The sequence below is a fragment of the Melopsittacus undulatus genome, chromosome 1, assembly GCF_012275295.1.
Source record: "Melopsittacus undulatus isolate bMelUnd1 chromosome 1, bMelUnd1.mat.Z, whole genome shotgun sequence".
Lineage (NCBI taxonomy): Eukaryota > Metazoa > Chordata > Aves > Psittaciformes > Psittaculidae > Melopsittacus > Melopsittacus undulatus.
The window spans coordinates 91,350,421-91,372,298 of NC_047527.1; the positions used below are offsets into that span (position 1 = coordinate 91,350,421).

At 41.6% G+C, this 21,878-nt stretch overlaps 1 protein-coding gene across 1 annotated transcript in view; it reads right to left on the reverse strand.

Annotated features, from left to right (window-relative positions):
* Nucleotides 1-21,878, reverse strand: part of JARID2 (jumonji and AT-rich interaction domain containing 2) — a 217,323-nt gene that overhangs the window by 58,974 nt on the left and 136,471 nt on the right. Inside the window, exon 4 of the mRNA XM_005149879.3 lies at nucleotides 2,050-2,219. Coding sequence (XP_005149936.2) covers nucleotides 2,050-2,219 — 170 coding nt within the window. The remainder of the gene's footprint in view (nucleotides 1-2,049; nucleotides 2,220-21,878) is intronic.

Consider the following 21,878-nt stretch of genomic DNA (forward strand, 5'->3'; position numbering starts at 1 on the left):
CAGAGCCAACAGCTTCCCCTTTCTGCTTTTCTTCAGCTTGTTTAAGCAGCCCAAGAACATGCCATGTGTGGCACTCAGAGCAGATATTCCTCTCATGGTTTTTACTATAATTGTAATTGGGATCTTGTCATCCGAATGCACGTGTTGCCTGAAATACACAAGCACTCCTGCATACTGCAGAAATTACGAATGAACAGAAAGTTCTTAATTGACAGTACAAAACATAAATTATTCTACAGATGAATAACAAAGAAGAAAATTACAGGTGCAAGAGCTAAACAGTCACTGATTAAAATTAAAAAAAGAAAGAAAAAGAAATATAAAAAAAAAAGAAAAAGAACCCAACTACCTTCTGAATGAAGTACTGGAAGAGGACAAAAGTACCTATGTTTCTCATTTGCATTGTTAAAGTAGAATGCCAAGAGACAGTAGGAAATAAAAATGGGGACAAGTCACATCCCCACACAGGTTGCTTTTCTTTAAGTGCAAGTGCCTTCAAAGCTATAAATAACACATGCTTAGTTAGCAAGCAGAGGAAACAAGCGTGTGAATGCAGCCATGTGTGCTCACACACATACACACACACCCCCACCATCTGAATTTTCCCACCAACAACTGTGGCAGTTGGCCCAGATCACAGCAATGACATGCTGCCAACAGACTGATCAACCTCATAGCAGACTAAATTAGAAATACATTTCCACAGATTAAATTTCAGAGGACTGGGATACAACTACTCCATTAGAGATTCTGCTCCTCACGATCCTTTAAACAAACACAAAAGCTAGCAAACCACCCCCCTCCACCCCTCCACCCATCCTCTTTACCAGAAGTCCCAACAGGATGGAGGTTCCATATTGGACCAGAGTCAAGACAGATAAACTAGTCTAGAGCTATCACAGCCTAAAATCTCACAGAAAAGAAGAAAAACTAAACCATGTTGCATTATGGTGAGACAGCCTCAACAGGAAGCTATGGGTGGTGTTGACCAGAGATACAACAGAAATCTCAGAACTAGAAAAGGGAACTCAAACACAAGCATTGAAAGACTTAATGCATTAGGTAAGACTTTTGCAGACAAATCCTCCATAACAAATGCACACCCTTTCAGCAAGTAATGGGACAAAATAACCACAAAAGGTATTGTTCCAGCACATCAAGGATAAAGCAGTGACTAGCAAAGAGGGCTATGGGGGGCACCTGCCGAAGGAGAAACATACCACGAGAGCTATTACGACAACTGGGAGATTAAACTGAAAGATGCAATCTTCAGTACATGACTTGGGACACAGGGCCATGGAAAGTCCCAAGAAAAAAGACCACTCATATAAGGTCTTCTTCTTTAGGTTAATCTGGACAGTAACTATACCTGACACTACGGTCCCCAAGTCTGACATGCAGGCTCACAGACACGCTCCAGTGACCACAGACACGCACTATAAAGCTCCAGCCAGGCCCGGGCACCTGCTACTGTGAGATAATTCAGGTTTCTTGCTGTACAACTTCAGATGCCTCATCTGCACTGCAGAGTGAAGGAGCTCACCTGTTTTAATTATCACCATGGGAGCAATCCAGCTCCCAGGGCAGCTAAGAACAATGGCAACTCCTCCACCCACTGCCAGATGAAAAGCCTTACTCAGACTGAACAAGAAATAAAGGCCAGTGAGTAGGTAGAGAAGGGGAATTTCCAACCAGATGTCTCCTTTTGCAGGAACAAGTACTCAGGCAAGTTAAGCACTTCTGCAGTTTATAGTCAGACAAAACAAAGGAGGATGGGAAGCACTTAAAAGAGCTAGACAAGAACTATTCAGAATAACAGAGTGCTAAGCATAAATTTCCCTTTGCACTATTACCAGCCTCATTTTATGATCTTTACAACCATGAACTTGAACGCTCCTACTGCAGGTACGGTCAAATTGCTGAGAGCTGAAATGCCCACAGTATATTCAAGTGTAGTACAGCACATTTGTCTAACTGCTGCTTGGCGTGTGGTGCTATGGCTCATGCTTTGAATTAGACTGTCCCCCTAGGCTGCTACAAGACTCCTACCTCGAAGACAGAGGAAAGTGAGAAAATCTTCTGTCTTGGGCTTCCTTTTGGAGAGGTCAGAAATCTGAGTGGCAGGAGGGGGTAACAACGGCTCCACTATCTTTATTGGAGTTGTGCTGGGACTGTTTGGCTGGGACTGAGCAAACTTCCTTTGTGCTTGCAGCCTTGGCCTGTGGAAACAAAAAGCATATCAGAAGCATGTTAGGCAAAAACTGTAGGAGAGACATCAGAACATTAAAAAAAAAATCACCATTCAAAATTAAAATGAAATTTAAAAAGGAGGAGGGATGGGGAACAGAGAGGGATTTGAATCCATCTCCCACCAACATCATATTTGTAGCCAGGTCAACTGCAAAGACAGTATTTTGTTTGCTTCACCCTTTGATATCTTATGCAACAATTTGGAAAACCAAAAAGAAAACATCTTGACTATAAAATCTGTGACTACTATTTCATATGTTCCAAGTATTTTCTTGTGTATCATACAATTACAGTTTACCATTCACTTATTTGGAAATTAAATCTGTATTTTGCACCATGAAAATGCCTACTTTTTTTAAGTGTTAGTGTTCTTTGCTTCTTGTTTTTAATTAATTTACAAATTAGGTTTATTTTAGCCCCATTAAGAATTTAATTTATTCCAATCTGCTAGAATCTTATTTGCATTCTAAGATATATATTAATAGATAAGGTATATATGTTAGTGCCTAGTTCTACAAAAACAAATTGAAGCCTTTAGGGAAAGATAAAATATCTTTGACAGGGAAAACAGCTGGTAAAAGCCATTACATTTTTGTTCCCTTGGCCACCACCTAAAAGACTGTAAGCAAGGAAAGCCAGACCGGGGTTAAGTAGTATTTGTGGTAAATCTGTAAGGATGAAGAACATGCATGGAGTGAATTTGTCTCAGTCCTGGTACTGAGTGATAGCCTGGGAAGTTTTAGAGCATGCCTGGGTACGGCTGTAGAGAGTGAACAGATGCAGGTGGTTTTGGCAGTCAGAAGGCAAATTATTTCAAGCCTATCTGAAGGCTCTGATTAACTGCTAGGTGGCAATGAATATGATTTTCTTTAATATGTCTAGAACACAAATTGGTATTAGGGAAAACGCTTTAGGGCAGGACAGATACCCGGAGGGGGTCTCGCTGGGAACCTGGTTCGCTCAGCATTTAAGAACATGCTAATTTCTCACTTAAGCAACTGGGATTCTAATTATGATCCTTATTACAGCTTCAAAAGGCAGAGAAGCAACTGAAAGAACTTAAAACCTCATTGAGAAAGGATGCAATTTTATGTCATTTTCTTCCCTAATAGCAGACTATTTACATAATGTCAAACTGAAACACGTATCAAATAACACTGAAGGAAAAACCAGGTCTTGTCTGTCCATGGCAGGCTTGGCTGTTGTGACTCAAGGAAAGCGCAGTTATCCTTCAGAGTGGATGAAACATGCTATTGAGAAACCTCTTCTTTTTCACGGATACTAAACTTAAATCGCTGGGTAAGAGGTTTGTTACCGTGTTTTAAAATTCTGCATTTTTGTGGCTAAAATGAGGAAAAAAAATTAAAATCCCAGCAGTACCGGTGTAAGTATACAAGTGTCCCCTAATGGCAACAGACAACAAAAGTAACATTCAGCAATTTTCTCCCAAAACTCTGCATAAAATTATCCATGTCCTTACTACTCAACACCCACCTCCCCAAACAACAAAACACACCAGCCATTCTTACTGCTTATTTGCACCTCCTTAATGGCAAATACAACGTGGCATTTATTTTTATAATTGTGCTTGTACTTTTTCAATTGCAACTAAGACTGTTGGACATGTATTTATCCATATCTATGAACAATTAACTTTCCAGAATGAAGGTCTTGTACAGGTCTGCCTGCATATCCCCAAAATCACTCTCAAGATTGCTTTGCAAATCCCTATTTCTTCAAGCAGACTGAGGACTCCTGCATAGAATGAATGAGATTTTAATTTCAACCATCTACATTTTTATCACCAAAACCACATACGTAGCCAGAGAAAAATGCTTTGCATTGGCTTCTGTTCTGCACAAAACATACCATCACTTGGCAAAACCCAGACTATGAAGGTTAGCAAGCAACCCTGCCTGCTACTCTCATCTACACAGCCATTTTTCCCTATCCGTGTGCTTCCTCAGCTGGGCTGTTAAAACCACACACCATCCACTCTCCGCATCTCTGAAACTACATGCTGTGATCTCATGTGATCAAACACAAACATAGGGAAGGACTCCACAACCACACACCCCTTCAACACACTCCCCACCCCCCACCCCCAAAGTAAAGGTTAAGCCTGTTTCATGGTTCAAAATTAACCCTTTGCAGCAAGGATTTGGCAGGACTGCTTGCACCATCCTTATTACTGGTCCCTAGAGCACTGAAAGAGGATTAGGAAATGGCCTGAACGCATTAGTGAGTTGAAAAAGCCTTCGGTTCAATCTGTCTTTGAAAATACACTGTCCACTAGCCAGCCTCCCCTGCTCACTTTGCTTTCCCGCTTCCTGCGGGGCACACAGTCTGGCATAGCCTGGCTGCATCACCAGCTCTTCCCCATGGAATGGGGGCTCTTCATTTCAGCAATGACAGTGAAAACTCCAGATCTTCCCTCCAGCCAACTCCAGGCTACAACCATGAACTTCTGCAGCTTCCCCAGGGAGGCTGTGGAGACTTGTTGCTGTATGTTCAGATGTGTTCGAGATGTTTCACACCTCTGTGGATGCTTGCTGTACTTCCTCTTGTTTGGTTTGAGCTCAGTGGCACCAAAACAGGCCTGCTCCTTATGAAACACCATTTTTTTATTAAAAACGTGAGCAGTTACAGGGCATACATATCACCCATTCAATTTATAAGCACTAGTAAATTAAGGCATTCTTTTGTGACTGCAGATTCCTTTAGTTTCTGCAAAAACTACTGCCTTTTGCATGGACAGACATGTGCTCCACAGGCTTCTACTTTCAATGCCTAAGGGTGTACAGTGAGCTATGAGAAAAAAAACAGGCTATTCTGCAGCTACAATATATTGGGATGAAGCATCAAGGTTAGGATTAAAAAGCCAAACTTTTAAGCAGCCTTTGCTCCAGATCTGTGTAAAGATGACCAGTTTCAAAAGGGGGCCAGCAAAGGAAAAACACATACCTTTCAAAACATGGGCAACAACTTAAAACTGTTCCCTTGTGAAGGAGCGTATGCATCTTAATAACCTTGTATGTCCCGATGAAAACCGCTAGAAGCATAAAACCAATTATTTCGGGTAGGTTTCACATTACACTTAATCCAATATAAGTGTGAAGCTGCTGCCAAAAAAGGAGGTACACTCCCTCCACTACAGTTACATCAGAATAAGCATAGCAGCCTGCTGTACTCACGCACCCTTTGTGAACAAGGCAGAATAAGTAAGCAAGTGATCAGTGCTCAGAAACACATTTTGTGCAAGTGATGTTGTATACCTAGACTTTAGTAAATCCTTTGACACCATTTCCCACAGCATTCACCTGGAGAAACTGGCTGCTCATGGCTTGGATGGGTTTACTCTTCACTGGGTAAAAAACTGGTTGGATGCTCAGGTCCAAAGAGTGGTGGAGAATGGAGTTAAATCCAGCTGGTAGCTGTTCATTCACGTGGTGTTCCCCAGGGCTCAGTACTGGGGACAGTTCTGCTCAATATCTTCATCAATGATAGAGTGCACTCTCAATTGAGTCTGCAGACAGCACCAAGCTAGGCAGGAGCACTGATGTGCTTGAGGGTAGGAAGGTTCCACAGAGGGCTCTGGACAGGCTGGATCAATTGCAACACTACAGGCTTGGGGAGGAGCACCTCAAATCCTGTGTTCAGTTCTGGGCCCCTCACTACAAGAGACACTGAGGTGCTGGAGCAGGTCCAAACAAAGGCCACAAAGCTTGCAAAGAGTGTAGAGCACAAGTCTTATGAGGAGCAGCTGAGGGAACTGGGGTGTTTAGTCTGGAGAAGAGAAGGGTCAGGGGGGACCCTACTGCTCTCTACAACTGCCTGAAAGGAGGTTGTAGTGAGGCAGGGGTCAGTCTCTTCTCCCAAGTAACAAGCGACAGGACAAGAGGAAATGGCATCATGTTGTGCCAGGGGAGGCTTAGACTGAATATTAGCAAGTATTTCTTCACCAAAAGGGTTGTTTGTCAAGCACTGGAACAGGATGCCCAGGAAAGTGGTCGAGTGACCATCCCTGGAGATATTTAAAAGATGTGTTGATTGGCACTCAGGAACATGGTTTAGTGATGGACTTGGCAGTGATAGGTTTACAATTGGACTCAACGATCTTACAGGTACCTTTTCCAACCAAACCGATTCTATAGACACATAATACCACCAGTGCCCCTCCATTCTTTGCTTGTTAATGCAACAGTTTCTGCTGGAATGACCTATTTAGCACGCATTTGGCAACAGAAGACAGACTGGCACAGGTGCCAAAAAGAACAACAAAAACCCCTTTCGTGTCCTCAAAATAAATTGTTCACTCTGTCCTCACCAAAAGGGTATGCACTGTGTAAGACCTGCAAATAAGCAAACTTTGCAAGAAGCAAAAGAATGATGGAAGAACTCAATACCACATCTAAACATTGTATAAACACTCAACATGCAGTCAGAAACATCCAGACTATTTAAACTAAACAGTAATTCACCTTCTCCCAACAGAATGTTATTTTCCTTCTACTGCTTTTGAAAGACTTTAAACACCTACCTATGACATGAAGTTCAAAAAAGTCTCAGCCTGAGGAAACCTGACCTCCACTGTTTTGGAATGCGTCTCTCCAATGAACTGACTGTTTAGGTTTGAGACAACAAATTACAGGCCAGTGACTAAAACTCCACAACAAAAATACCTCAAATGTATAGGACAGACTACAAAACATTTCTCTCCAATGCAAAATACACTTTTTGAAGCTTTTTTAGACTGGAATTTATTTTTAGTTGAATATATTAAGCAAATTGCATTCTTTATAACTAAAACACCACAGTTTGTGTTAGCTGAAAATACTTCAGAAACATCTTTTAAAACAGAATATCCTAGCACTACTCCTTTAGCTTGCAGAAAAGGACATATTTAGGAAGAAAACACCTACTATATACAAGGGTGGGCTTTGGCTTGCAAAGCAAAGCTTGGGCTAGTAATAGTATGTGTTCAATTTAGTAAATGTTAATACTCTACATAATGGCATGTACTGCACTAGCTACAAACCAAGTATTAAATTACCAGTATGCAAGATTTAGTTGTACATCGGTACAAAACTGACTATTTTCAGTTTATTACTCCGTAACTCCTAAAAGAAAGCAAAGCTTAAGTACTAGAAAACACTCACAAAGAACAATAAGCACAACTGAATTGATAATATATATGTATTGATACTAATCTATTTATAGTGAATTCTGGGGCGGAAAGGTTCTCCTCATACCCAAACATCTCAACTGGGAAGAGATTTGCAAACAGACCCGTTTTTCAAATATTCTCTAATCTCTAGCAATATTCCAGTTATAAAAAAACTTCCTGCTTGTTATGTAGTATAATATTTGGTTGCTCTTTGGTCTTGCAACCTTTCACTTATTCTTTGAACTTCATTTTTGGCTTTGCTGTTTCCTGCTTTTCTGTAGTCTGATGTTTATGTCCTTTTTCTTTATATTACCACTAGAGTTAGATTTCCAAACTCTATCAGAACCATAGCTTAAGAAGCTGCTTGACTGACAGTTTCACGATTAATTTCCATTTCCCTTTGAATGCAGTATGTTTTTCACTTTTCGAGCTGCTCATGAGCAGTCTGCAAGCTAAAGCAAAGGAAGTGTTCAAAGCCAAGCTGGATAGGTCTTGAGCAACCTGGCCTAGTGGAAGGTGTTCCTGCCCATGACAGGGGGGGTTGGCACTGCATGGTCTTCAAGGTCCCTTCCAACACAAAGCATTCTATGATTCTATGAATCTATCTTTCTAAAAGCAGTATTGGTATTTAAATACTTTGCTTTTGTTGCTTCTCCTGAGGAACTGCAGTGTAAGTATTTGCAGATATTTAATCACATTAAAATAGTTACTACTAATTAGTGGTGATGAGCTGGTAAGAGTTTTCACTAAACACTGAGTAGACAGGAATACTGAATTGTTTACAGTCTGTTTACCTAAGGTTGGGCTTTTGAGATGCCATCCCCTAGCAAAACCCATCTTTAAACAGGGAAAGTTCAGGTTTCTTGTTGTTGCTCACTTAGGCTTTACAATTCCCACACCTCCACTATTATGCCTCTCAATCTGGACACCAGAAATTCAGTGCACTGTATATGTGGTGTGCTTGACCCTGCACAGATATAATTGAGCTAAGTTCTGTGGGACTTCCCATATTGCTGTTTCAACCCAACTATCCCATACAGCTGCACAAAATCACAACCAAGCATTATGACTGCCCATCCATCAGCAGCCATGGGAAAAGCTGCTATGGCATGGACAGGCGCTCTATCACACTGATATTTGCTTTTGTGCTCGACATTCGGTGCTAATATTGTTCTAATTTCCCCTCTGCCATGTACCTGGGTTATTAATTTCCCTACTATGACACTTTGCTGGCTTGGGGAAGCAGTTATCTCCAAGTTTTACTTGTCCCTATCCTTGATTTAGATCAGGTTTGAAGTGCAGCATCTTTTGTTCTCATGAGAGCCAACACACAATTTACACATATGTTTTAATTGCACTGTGCAACGTGACACTTGGTCTAGCGCACAACATGCCTGTAATGCAAAGATTCATCGGGGTGTGCAGCTTTGTTTATTAAGGTAACTGTACCTGAAAGTGATATGCTGTAGATATGTTCTGTCCTCATTAAAAGGAAGGAAAAAAAGAAAAAGAAGGAAGAGAAAACACCACCACAACAAAAAGTCATTTAGGTTTTAATAGCTAGGTGTCTGCTGGAGATCAGATTATTATCAAGTATGTAATTTCCACCTCAAACAAAACCAAGCATGTGATAGGCACTTCTAGGCAGGCCTAAGGTGAACATGCAAAATTTGGTGCTGGAGGTACCATTCTTCACAGGACACCTGGGAAATCCTTGTCACTATCATGTGTGTCAGTGCTAATAATGGAAAGGCATTTTGGAATGACATTTAATGGATGATAACTGAGCTAATCCATATGCTTAATGCTTCACGTTCAAAGTAAAGCTTGCAACTAAAACTTGTTTGCTAAGAACTCTTCAAATTATCATTAAATTGTGGTCACCTACTTTTCCTGACCATGCTCACTGATCACAAGAAATGAGCATGGTCAGGAATTTGCAGTCTCCAAAACCACCTCAGCTCATGCAGCTTAACAGTGATACTATACCCACTAAATGAAGTAGCTGGCTGTTAAAATCATGTACGTGACAGCCTTGGGTGAAATAAGATTTCTTAAAGGCTGATGGACACTGTTTACCACTCCCCATCACATTAACTGTGGAGGAACTGGACAACTCCAGCTTCATATATACTCCACCTCACATATACAAGTGGCCACGATGACACAGGGTCGCAGACCTTGCCTACTTGACTGAGGGCCCATTCTAGATGGTATAGAGGAAGCTGTAGAAAACTAAACCTGCATTCAGATTTCAGCTACGGATCCAGGCAGTTCAGGTGTTTCAGCGGTCTAGATAACCTCAAGGGGGATGAATCACACTGGCTACTAAACGCCTTGAATTTTTGTCCTAAAACATCAATGGTGGTCAGAGAATTTTGCTGCTACCCTGATGCAGCAGTAGGATTTCTCAGTGTGAACCTGAGTCCCTTCCACAGACCTCAAGATACACAGAAACAAAGATGAACAAAACACAACACAAAAAAAAAGCAAAATTGTTACCAGTCAAGCTTTCAGCCCTTCTCCAGGAGCATAGACCTCCTCTCATCCTACCGCTGCAACACATGTTAGTTGGACCTCATGCAAGAACAGTACATGCTTATCGTATGGCATGTATGTCACTGCAGCCCTGGACACAGGGTTGCAAACTTTTGTCACACTCAAACAAAAACAGGACCCCAAATTACCAAGGCGCAACTCCAGCACAATACAAACAGAAATCCACTTATCTGCCTTCAAGCATCTCAAAGAAGATGGAAACTCTTTTTACAAGGAGTCACGTGGAAAATACAGAGGGTATGGGCACAAGTTACTCCCAGGGAAATTTTGCTTAGATGCAAAGTTTTCACAACGAGGATGATCAGCCAATTGGAATAATCTCCCCAGGGAAGCAGGGGATTGCCCATCACTGGACAGAGTGCTGGGTCATCTAGTCTAGGTCATGCTTTCCCAAGCAAGGTTGGACCAGATGATCCCTGAGGTTCCTTCCAATCTGGTATTCTAGGATTCCATGATTCAGACTCCAGCAGTTGGAGAAAGGTTAATTTAGATGGAAGTACATTATTTACCACTGAATTTCAAAAGCTTCTACCCATCCCATGTACAAGTACACGGCTGTGGCAAGGACAGGAGGTTTTTTTTATCAGCTGCTGCCCAGGGAGAAGAGGCAGGTGGAGCATGACCAAATGAGGATATGGCAGATAAATAAATGCCCAATAAGCTGTTTTTGTACAGTTAAGTGCCTTTGTCACCAGATCACACTGTATCAACTGTTCTACAGACTGTCCATAAATCCAAATCCAGAGACTTAATCCTCTGTAAGTGTAAGATCTGGACAATCTATGTCAGCAAGGCAATGTCTCTTTGAAATCCACTTTCTCCAGTGTTGTCCCACCTGAAACTGGACAGGAATTTTTTCTCCTCTATAGAGGCATGTGGTGAGCTGTACATGGCAATAGATGGCAGAAGAGATCCTTCTGAATACTGGGAACAGGTGGTGCCACCCTTCCTTTGTCCTGCAATAGTTCTTGAAAATTCACATTTTGGAGTGCTTCCTTCTAGTCTAAGAACATGAGCACAGGTATGTTAACCTTTGAATGCTATGGATTGTAATCCAGCTATGTCTACATTGAAACTACACTGCAGGTTGCAAAAAGCCACCCAGGCTAAGCCTTCAAATCCAACAGTCCATGTGAGTGTTGTTAAACACCACTGCAGGTGCTTTGCTGTAGGCCCTACAAATGCTCCTCACAAAGGTTATTGCCAACATACTTGCCACCACAGCCAACAGCATCCAGCTGGACCAGCCCAGATATGCTCACACAAGCTACAAATGTGCATAGTAATGCAAAACCATCCTTACTGACAAAGGACAAGAAATGGGAATGTATTGCAGCAGTCTATTCTGGAGTGGCCTGGATACCTCTGCTTCCTTGCAGTTCCCTGGGATATTCATGCTGCGGAGACTGTGCCATAGACACAGCTTCTGATACTAGAAAAGGCAAGTTGACTCTATGGGTCTACGCTACGGTGGGAGCCACCACCATAATGTGGATCAGTACTGAGTGCCATTTGATGAATGCTTATTTCAGCAGCATGGCCATCTTCAACAGTCTGACTCCTCCCCACGCTCCCCCCTATGCACATCTTGCTTCTGCTCCTGCACTATGCTCTGGAACCATCCCTCTTATGCTGCACTTGTCACCTCCATCTGCTGCTTGATTCTCTCCACTGGAGTACATTACAAGCTGCTTACCAAGTAAGCTCAGCACAGACACCCACAGAACTGCTCGGCAAATGGAGACTTGAGTTTCTGCATCCAGAAATAGGGGCTCCCCCTCTTTTCTGGTAGTGTGACCCAAGACTCCTACTTCTCAGCTTCAGCAAAACTCACCACCCCATACCAGCAAATTTTACAGGAAGCACACCACCAAGGAGTGACTTTAGGCTAGGCCTGCTGTTTTAATACCATGCACATAAAATGTTGCACAGAGCATCACCGTATGCCAGAAAACTAAAATAAAAAACCACAGCAGCAGAAAAAAAAGAAAAAAAAAAGAAACTTCACATTTGCTTGTTTTTAATAATCACCAGCGTATGTCTGAGCAAGTATTACATCCTGATGGACTTTTCTCCAAGGAGAGAACCACAAAAAGACAATTATTTTTTCACATTAAACCCTGTCACATGTGCTGGAACTAAACAAGCTAAACTCCATGCTAACAAACACCTTCCATACTGGGGGAATGCAATTCCCAGCTCACTTGCACAGTCTCCACCTACCGGTAAATAAACGGTAAAGTCCTGGTGCCTGGACTTGCTGCAGGTGGAAGAGCAAAGCAATCATCCTAGTCTTTCGGTATTAAGTAGAGCCAGTGTGCGGGAAGCCCAGGGGCACAAAATGGTCTCCCCCTTGCACTTCACCCACTCTGCAACATCATCCTTCTGTCTGTGCTGAATTATGTGTGAGAGGGTCCTTGCTATCTACCACAGGTTTTTTCAAAAGTCTTTTTGGCCCTATAAAATTATTTCCCACCCTTATGGAAGAGAACCTACAGATTGTTAAAACCTGCCCATTTTCATAAAACTTACGCATTTCTCCACTATTTAATTACACTGAAGTCAAAGCTACTTTTAGCACAACACGCTGTGTGACTTCAATATTCTTCTAGTATCATTTTCAGCATTCTCAGACATCTGAGGGACATCTGCAAAACCTGTTTGCTTCCCAGTTCCCAACCAGGAGACATCAAACAAAAACAGCATGGTTCAGATGACAGAGCTTTCCACTTCTTTACTCATGCAACACCCTTCAGCACTACCCAACACCCCAGTTCCTGATAAATTCAGTACTGTTCTTTGTTCCATGCTTCTCTTCAAAACTGCTGCAGATTCAGAATGAATGGCGCATGATATGCCAGATAATACCAAACACATCAGCAGCTCGCTTTCCAGTAATCTGACCAACTGCTAGAGCTCAAGAGGGTGCAAGATCAAAGCTGTGCAATTGAAGGAAAATTCTTGTTTCGCTTTGAACAGCCTTCTCTCTGCATTTGTGACTTTAATTAAAAAAAAGTTATTTTACAGATCATTTCATTCTTGAACCTCAGAAAAACATGCACACGTCAACTCTAGCAATCTTTCACATTCACCCTAAAAGCAACTTGCACTAGCCAGAAAACTAGAGATTACTTCTGGCAGAAATGTCAGAAGTAACAGTGTATGGATCATTTTAGCCATCATCTGAATGGCTGAAAAACTTCCTGTTCAATTAAGTCATCCATTAATCCCTACCATTTAAATACAATTTTCCATCTGCCAGCAGGAAGTGATAAAAGTCACACGGTCAGTAGGTTGTGGGCATTTTAACCTCTTGCAGAGGCTGCAGCTTGCAGTTTAACCATACCTGAAACCAGATATATCTGCACTTCCCATGGGACTGGCCTTATGAAGGCTCCTCTACCACCTGGCTATTACCAGGGACTCAACATTTCTCTTGTAAAACTACTTTTAGATACACAGTATGTGGAATTACAAAAACCTAAATAAATAAATAAAGACACAAGACACCCCGTATCTGCCGCTCAGACTTCATTCTGATAAGCAGCAAAGTGATCACTTTTGAATAAGACAATCACATTCACCATCTTACCAAAAAGATTGATAAATAGAAACACACAAATGAGCTATTGGGGTGGATGGGGGCATGATCACAAAACGGGGTTTGAAATTTGTACATTATGTTAAACCTATGCTATCCTTAACATGACTCTGAAGACAGAAGTCAGAACTTTAGCAGGCGTATGTCCACTCTTCAGTCTCTTTTCCCACATCAATGCAATTTTTGGAAGCAAACTGCAACCCTCTCCAGGCTTCCTCCCCAGGAGTCAAACAGCCTATTCTTGCAAGCCAATCAGACAGGCACAGTCAATTGTCCCAGTAACTCTGCTCATGCCTTCTTTCAAGCCATGCCACATCCTGCTACCAGTGAAACTGGCCTGAAAAAGAAAGGGGCCATTCATTCAGCACCTCTTCTATAAGGGACGCTAAACCGTACGAGAGAGGGCTGGCTGGACTGCCAGAACACACTGTCTTTCTCTTCATCCTGAATACAAGATAAATTAGTTGGGAACTAAGGATATGGACAGAAACTATGGTAACAATTCCTGTGCCACCACAATCTACAGTCTTCCCTGCAGGCTTTCTTTCTTTACCTGCAGTAGCAAGCATTCAATTATCTCTTGCTTCTTGCCCTGTGTGTTATGCTGTCCTTCCATCCTGGGAGACTCTAGTCAAAGGATAAGGTGCATACTGAACTCATTCTGATACCAGGTAATCACAGTAAAAACACTTTCACACACAACCCATGCATACATGCCACAAATTTGTCTGAGAAGTGACAAAAATACAGTCCTTATGAGAAGACTTTGTTCACAAAAGAGTGAAATTTATCAATACTTCATCTTCTCTCACACCTTCTTTTTACTCTTAGGATATGGTGGCATGTGAGCAGCAGGATGCCTGACATTTCATGATACAACCCAGACAAACTAAGAGTGTGCTGACCATGGAAGAAGAAAGGCATGTTCCTTCTAGTCCTGCACCTCAGTGTGAACTCAGATCAGAAAGAGATGGGAACATACTCTTCAGGTGGGAGCAGGGCAACAGGAGTGGGACCATACCTTTCTGGAGCAGCAAACCACTGCGTTACCTCACCTGCACCTTTCCATACTAAAGGGGGCTCAGTTTGGTTTAAACTGATCTCAGTAAAGGCTGCTGCAGAAAAAAGGTATGGTATATGTTCTTCCCTTCATCTCCAGCAGCACATGTTGCTGCTTGTGTCAGCACTTGAGTTCCTGAGACCCCATAATCAGCTGGCTGAGGAAGTCAATCTAGCTGAAAATTAATTTATAGGTTGATGTTTTTCCTTTGTCAGGTTGGGTTTTGTAAGCATAGAAGTGCTGGTGTTGGCACAGAAGAGGTGGCAAGAACTGACGGGAAGGAAGCACAGGACTGCCTTTTCTAGTAGCAGCTTTCATTAACATCACCCTAAGCTGACTGAGAAACATTAGTTACTGAACTGTAAAACTTTAACAGAAAATGTGCCTGGCAGCAATGCCAGTGGGTCCCCTTTGCTGTCACTTCTTTTGCAACAAGGAGCCTGGTCTCCATGAAGACTTTTCAGTGAAGAACACAAATACGGATAGGGTTTTTTTTAACTTGATTTAAAAAAAAGAACAAACAAACAAACAATAAGGTTAAGTAAGGAAGAGGTCTGATTTCCTACACTTCTGCCCCCATGAACAGATCACCCACTACTCTTCCCTGTACCATCATAAGCAAATATTAAAATAAAAAGAAGAAAATGGCATTCCAGATACTGTCTATGCCGACAGTGGTGCTACATGAAAGCTGAGCTCTTGCTGATCTGAGTGCCCCATGGACAAAATTACCTGTCCAGAAGCAATCAGCACACTGGCTTGCATTGGGCTCCTCTGGAGGTGTCCTTGAGGTATGGGCTCTCATACTGCCCTGCCACCAATCAGCCGTGTCCAGACAGTACCTGATACCAGTGCCCAACTGGAGGGGACACCTAGCTGCAAGAGTAAAAGAATGGCCCCAAGAGCAGATCACCTGTCATGTAAAGAAGCACACACATGCAACAACCTTAGGGTCACATTCAGTAGATGCCTCCGTTAGTCTAAACACACTGATGCTTAATTAATTTTATACTTAAAGACCATCTTCAGACATTTTAACTTGCTGCTAGCCTGCTCTGTGACAGGCAGTGAGACGCCTTCTTACCATGCTGCATTATAAACTCAACTTGGTATTAAGTACTTCACACCTTATATGTACGTACACACAGATCACTGCCCATCACTACAGCTGGCTGTGCCCATCTCTCAAACCCCACTGGGGTCAAAAATGCTGCTGCTATGGCCTATCAATAACCTCCATTCTGCCCTGTCACCTGTGGCTCCAGATCCAGGGAACAGGAGGCCCCTCAGCAAGGAAACCCCACCTCAGTAAGCACAGTCTTGTAAATCCGTCCAAAAAGGTATAAAGCCCTGTGATACCTCTCCTGCTCAAGAGCACTCAGCAAACATTTGGTTACTGATTTACTGGGACTCCTCAGGCAAAGGGGGCCTACAAGAAATCTGGAGAGGGATTTTTCACAAGGACACATAGTGACGAGGGGGAATGGCTTTATACTGAAAGAGAGTAGTCTAAAGTTTGATAGTAGGAAAAAATTCTTCACTATGAGGGTGGTGAGACACTGGCACAGGTTGCCCAGAGAAGTGGCTCCCCCATCCCTGGAAATGTTCAAGGCAAGGTCAGACAGCATTTTGATATTTAACGTTCCTTCCAACCCAAACCATTCTGTGATTCTATGAAACCACTTTACTTTGCTGTCTCTTTTGCAGGCTGATATTAGACATTGACCAAAGAAGGACAGGCAGAGGAATTAAAATCCTATGCAAAACGGTGTGTGCATGCACCCATGCCTGTTTAAATCGGATGAGGACCTCAGGCCAGTTTGCCACACAAGGTTGTGCAATAGGTCGTGACAGAGTGCTCCCACACAGGAGCTGCAAGAAATTGGCAATCACTTCAGCTGGGGCTGGCAGTGAACATTTGATGAACTCTCAGCACCAGTTCATTTAGCTCTCAAAAGCCGTGCATCTGAAAGGCAATTGGTGAAAACGCCATGCGAAACCCCACCGAAGAATGAAAGGAGTGAAGCTGAAAAGAGCACTTGAGCAATAAGCAAAAGCAGGCAATATTGCCAGGAGCAATAAAGAAAGTAAAACATAGCGAGGGAGTGCAAAAGAGCCGTTGGTGTGTTCAGGAAAGTGGAAGTTACCTGAAAATAAAATGGAAATTATGCAAGGACCAGATGAGTGAGAACAGTAATGCAGCTAACAACATGCCCCACTAGAAAACTGCAGAAATCTAGCAAAATAAGCAATCCTTTTCATACCTATCCAACCACTGAGCCACAGGTAAACAAATATGTGGAGGATTTAATAACATCCCCCCCCCAGTACTTTCTCTATTTCAAATTATATTAAATATGGGTTCAGTAGCTAGGGATCCTGTTCAAAATAACAAACAAATGCAACCACAAAGGGCTGTATAAGTGACTGCCCTTAGCACTAAAGGAAATCTTAATAGCTTGAAGGTGAGAATTAAGTCAACAAAGTCAACAAATAAAATAAATGCATCTTTTATCACACCATTACCAAGGGAAGAAAATGCCAAAAGACAGATGCTTCTCCTGAGGCCTCACTGGCAACACAAGATTGCCCCGATTTAATTCAGGTTCTGTTAAATCTGTTCAAATCCACGTGGAGTGTTACAGGTTAAGAGGAATTCAAACCAGTGCCTTGTTGACAGATAAATCAAAAAGGACAGCCTGTCCATACAGCCTCTCGTGCCAGTTTAACTTCATTCATTTAAGAGCTACATTTAAAGTTATATTAACATAAGCAATCTAGAAATCTCAGCACAGCACCACCACTAAGACTTAGATTATTTTTGAGCAGTAAATCCAAAAATCTTCTATCTGAGGTTCCAGCCTACCTACTCCATGATCTGCTGTCTTCTGTGATGGTTTTCTACTGCAGACGGAACTAGGTTTTGTCTTTGGAAGAAATTTAAGCTGTAAGTCCATCTGTAATTACTCATATTGTATTACTTTGGAAAAGGCAGTGACTCCAACTTCACATTTTGAATCTATATAGGTAATATTAAAAACACACCAAATAGAGGCATCCCTGGTCTCACACTGAGTTCAAAAATCTAGGTATGAACTTTGCCAAACATGCTAAATTAATCTGTAATGTTGTGCATTTACAAGGCTCTCCCTTCCCAAGAGGGATTCTGTGCAGCCAGATAGCTTTAAAAGTGTTCCACCTCTTCCATGCTTCACTGTTACATAAAGCTGTAAGACCGGAAGCTACACTAGAAATAGATGTGTCACTCAGAGTATCGCTCTTCATAGCCATTACATGACCTTAGCGAGCCTGCTTCACAAAGGTTTAAATTGAATAAAGTTAAATTATATAGGTAAGTTTTATTTTATTCAGTGTTTTATACATGCATACACATGCACACACACACATGCACATATACATATGTGTGTTATCTGAAATAAAAAGGAAGGACTGGAGACAAAGATCAGAAATACGAATAGCTGATTTTTAGATTACTGTAATAAGCTTTGCAGAAGGTATTTCATAATTTAATGAGATAATAAGCAAGCATAATTAACTGCATTTTACATACCTCTCCCCTCCCCTGAGGGAAAAGAAAAGCTTTAAAAACAATCAAAAGCCAAAATTCAACACTCCTGCAGACTTAGTAAGGAGCCCATCCTACTAAAATTGTGAACCAGACATTGTAATACCTGCAAAACATTCCTCTGAGGGCACCGAGAGTTTAAGCCCATTTCCAGCTCCAGCCCTATAAAGAAAGTTTTCTAATCCAAATTAAACCAGTAGAGTGCCATTACGCTCAAAGTGCTGTTGCAAAACAATGCAGCTGTTATCATCTTCACCCAGCATTAGGAGTGTTAACAATTACTCAGTTTTACTGAGCAGTACCTTTAGAAGGTTTTAGCAGCCAATTATTATATACAATCATTTCTCTGAATAAAGGAGATTTCAAGGCAAAAATCAGCTGGTGGAGGGGGGTGCAGTGGAGATACTGAGCTATCAACAAGCCAAGAGAAGTGAGGTGTGAGTCCCCCAAAACAATGGCCAGGAGGTTCCGTGGGTTGTATGAGAGAAGCAACAAGTCAAGGCAGCTCTTCCTCTACAGCCCCCTCTCAGCAGATAACAGGGAACTCTCTACAAGTATTTCAGTATTTTTTTGCCAATGTTTCAATGCTCCCCATTCCGTTTAGTGAAGAAAAATCATGCACAAAGCACAGCCCTTGGAGCAGTTATAGCTGACCCAGAACAATCTTCCTGATCTACACAGCTGTGATGAAAATAGCATGTGCCAAAATCTAGGGTTCATCATCATTTAAATTCATCATTTGAACACTACTATAAAACAAAGTGCTACTCTTCCCTTCCTCAACTTGTCATGCTTCTAGGCAAGAAATATAAGGGAAAACTTTGGCACTTTAATTTATAGAATCTCAGGAACAACTCTGGGGGAAAAAAATAGTGGTCTACAAACACTGTGCAAGTAGCAGTATAAATAAGAAAGCTGAATTAATCTGATTCATAACAGAGTAGGGTAACAGCAGTTACAAAATAAATGTGGGCTAAACCCAAGTATGCCAAGTGCTAAGAGCAATTCGATGCAAGAGCTGTGATACTGAAGCAAATCTGCTCATGAAGCAGAAGACATTCAGGACCTGGGGAAACACGAGTTGTTTCTGCGTCATGTGGTGGGATGCAGCAGAGTGCAAAGACTCTTCAAGAGAGACAGTAAGGGTCTACAGTATGCAAAATACTGTTCCAGAGCAGCGCAGATGGAGTAACTGTTATCAAGGGGGGCTTCAGACAGCTCAAGCAATCAGCTATGTAAAAAATAGCTATCGCTTTTAATACCATCTCTGAGAAAAGAGCAGCTATTCCCTTATTTCCTGTAAGAAATACAAATCTTTGAGAAAAAAATAAGTCACTTAAGGAGGAGGGGAGAAGCACAACACCAAACCCTTTCAAAATGCTAACTTTCACTATGGGAACTCCAGCAATTCTGTCTAACACGTGGCCCAGGAGAACTCTCAGCGGCTGGTTGCTGCAGATATCAGTAAGCGGTTTATTTTCATCAATACCACAAGATGCCTGTTAAAGCATCACCAGTTATACTATGTTCATTGTTTACCAGAAAATACAACTGTCTTACATTTTATTAGCTGGCATTTCTCAAACTTCCCTGCCTTTATTTTTCTCTCCCTAGTGTACATGAGCACATTATCAAATAATACAAATAATATAGTCTATGGAGAAAATGAAGCTCACACTGTGGGATGTTCATTGCATGAGGCTGGAAAATTTAAAGCAATTATAAATGCATTAAGGTATGTTTCACATATCATTAAGTAATGCCAAATGCTACCCTTGAAATACCCAACTTCATAATGTAGCCCTCCTAACAGAGCAGCGATCCCCCAGCCAACACGGCAAAGCACTGCACTGCATTCTACAGTACCATTTTCCAGAGGAATGAGCAGACCGCTTTCTGCGATGCAGAAGGAGCACACAAGCTGTCAGCGTGCACTTAGAAGCATCTTCTACAGGGACTGTGTAGCAAAATCAAGTAACTCGTGGGTGTATTAAAGGAAGAATAAATGATATTCAAGTAACATCCACTTTTTGACATGTAGGTAGTGAATTGGTGCATCACTTAATTAAAATCCACATGAATGCAAAGCGACAACCATCCAGAGGTAAATAACTCTCACATATGCACCTCATGATGATAGCTCTGCACTTCAACACCCACTTTCTGCACCAGCTAAAAAACACTGGTTTACATGTGTTGGCATACATATAAAGCGAGGGAAAGGGGAGGAAAAAAAGGCAAGGGGGAGGAGTGGACAAAAAAAGACATCTCATCCCATTGAGGAACTCTCAAGGACTTGTCAACTGATGAGATGTGCTGCTGGCATTGAGCACTACCAGTGCTCAAACCCTCCTAGCTCTGTGCTTTATCCACCCCAGCAACATAGCTGAAAAATTTCATAAATGCTCCCTCTGATATTCAATCTGGGAAATAATCACTGCGACACAATGCTTTGGAGCTTTTCATTTCTACACTCATTACAATAATTAAGGAACTGAGACTGACATTAGGTTTTTTTGTGGGGTTTTCCACATCCTCGTTAAAAGGTTCCATTGCTGACATGACTCAGAAATTTAGAGCTCATTATACAGAACCACCTAAATTAGTATTCCGTTCATGGGCTTAATAGGTATTTAAGAAATGTAAGAGACAGGTTTTGTTTTGTTCTCTTTTAATTGATAGAATAAACTGTATTCAAGTGCCTAGAAAGTCTCACTTGTCTGCAAAGCACTGAATGAACTGAGCACAAACAGTCCTAGGACCCTTTGTTGCCAATGCAGCAAATGAGACCAGTGGGTTTCCTCCTCCATCTCCAAGGCTTCGTAATTAAAGATAGCAGCTCACCTAATGTTCAGGAAGCGCCATAAACATTTGTTTTCATTAAGGCTTATATTGGGAGACCACGCAGATTCTGTTGAATAATACCTTAGCAGAAAAACACTTCAGTAGAAAGGGCTGGGATGGTCCAAAGAAACAGCAGAGTAGGGAACAAACAAGGAAGAAAACAAAGCAGAAAAGTCAACAACTCATTCATGCAACCTGGACTATCTAATGATCACTAAAGTAGCACAGAGAGGAATAAAACCAGAAAATGGATTTCTTTTGAAAGGACTAAAGGGTTTGCTGCTTTTCATTTAAAATTACAGTAGGCCCTCAAAAGAACAAAACATACTTCATGCTACATTAAAAACAAGAACATGAGTGGAAAAAGCAAAACAGACTCTGCTACCCTTATTAATTAATACTGGGGAAGAAAACTCCAGGAAGAAAAGAAAAAACTTTCTTCTTCCTACATTTTATTTGGTACAATTAATAACACTGCCCTGCATCTTCAACGCATACCCTTGAAGCCCTGCCTACTGGGTATCTAAAGTAAAACACAATATTAATGGGGCAAATGGGGAAGCAAATCTCTGCATATACACTACCTTTGCACTACTACTTTCTGGTAGAAAAATTATTTTTTCTTCTGGAAGCACACTGGTAGAAAGTTTCCCATCATTTCCAACCCAAATAAAAGGTGCCTGACATAACCAGGTATTTTATTTTATAATAGAAAAAAAAAGATTCCTGAATGTATGCCTCTCCTCTAACCTCCACTTAAAGAAGTTTTTGTTGGTTTGCTTTTTAAGTTTGGAATGTCAAGTTCTAAAAG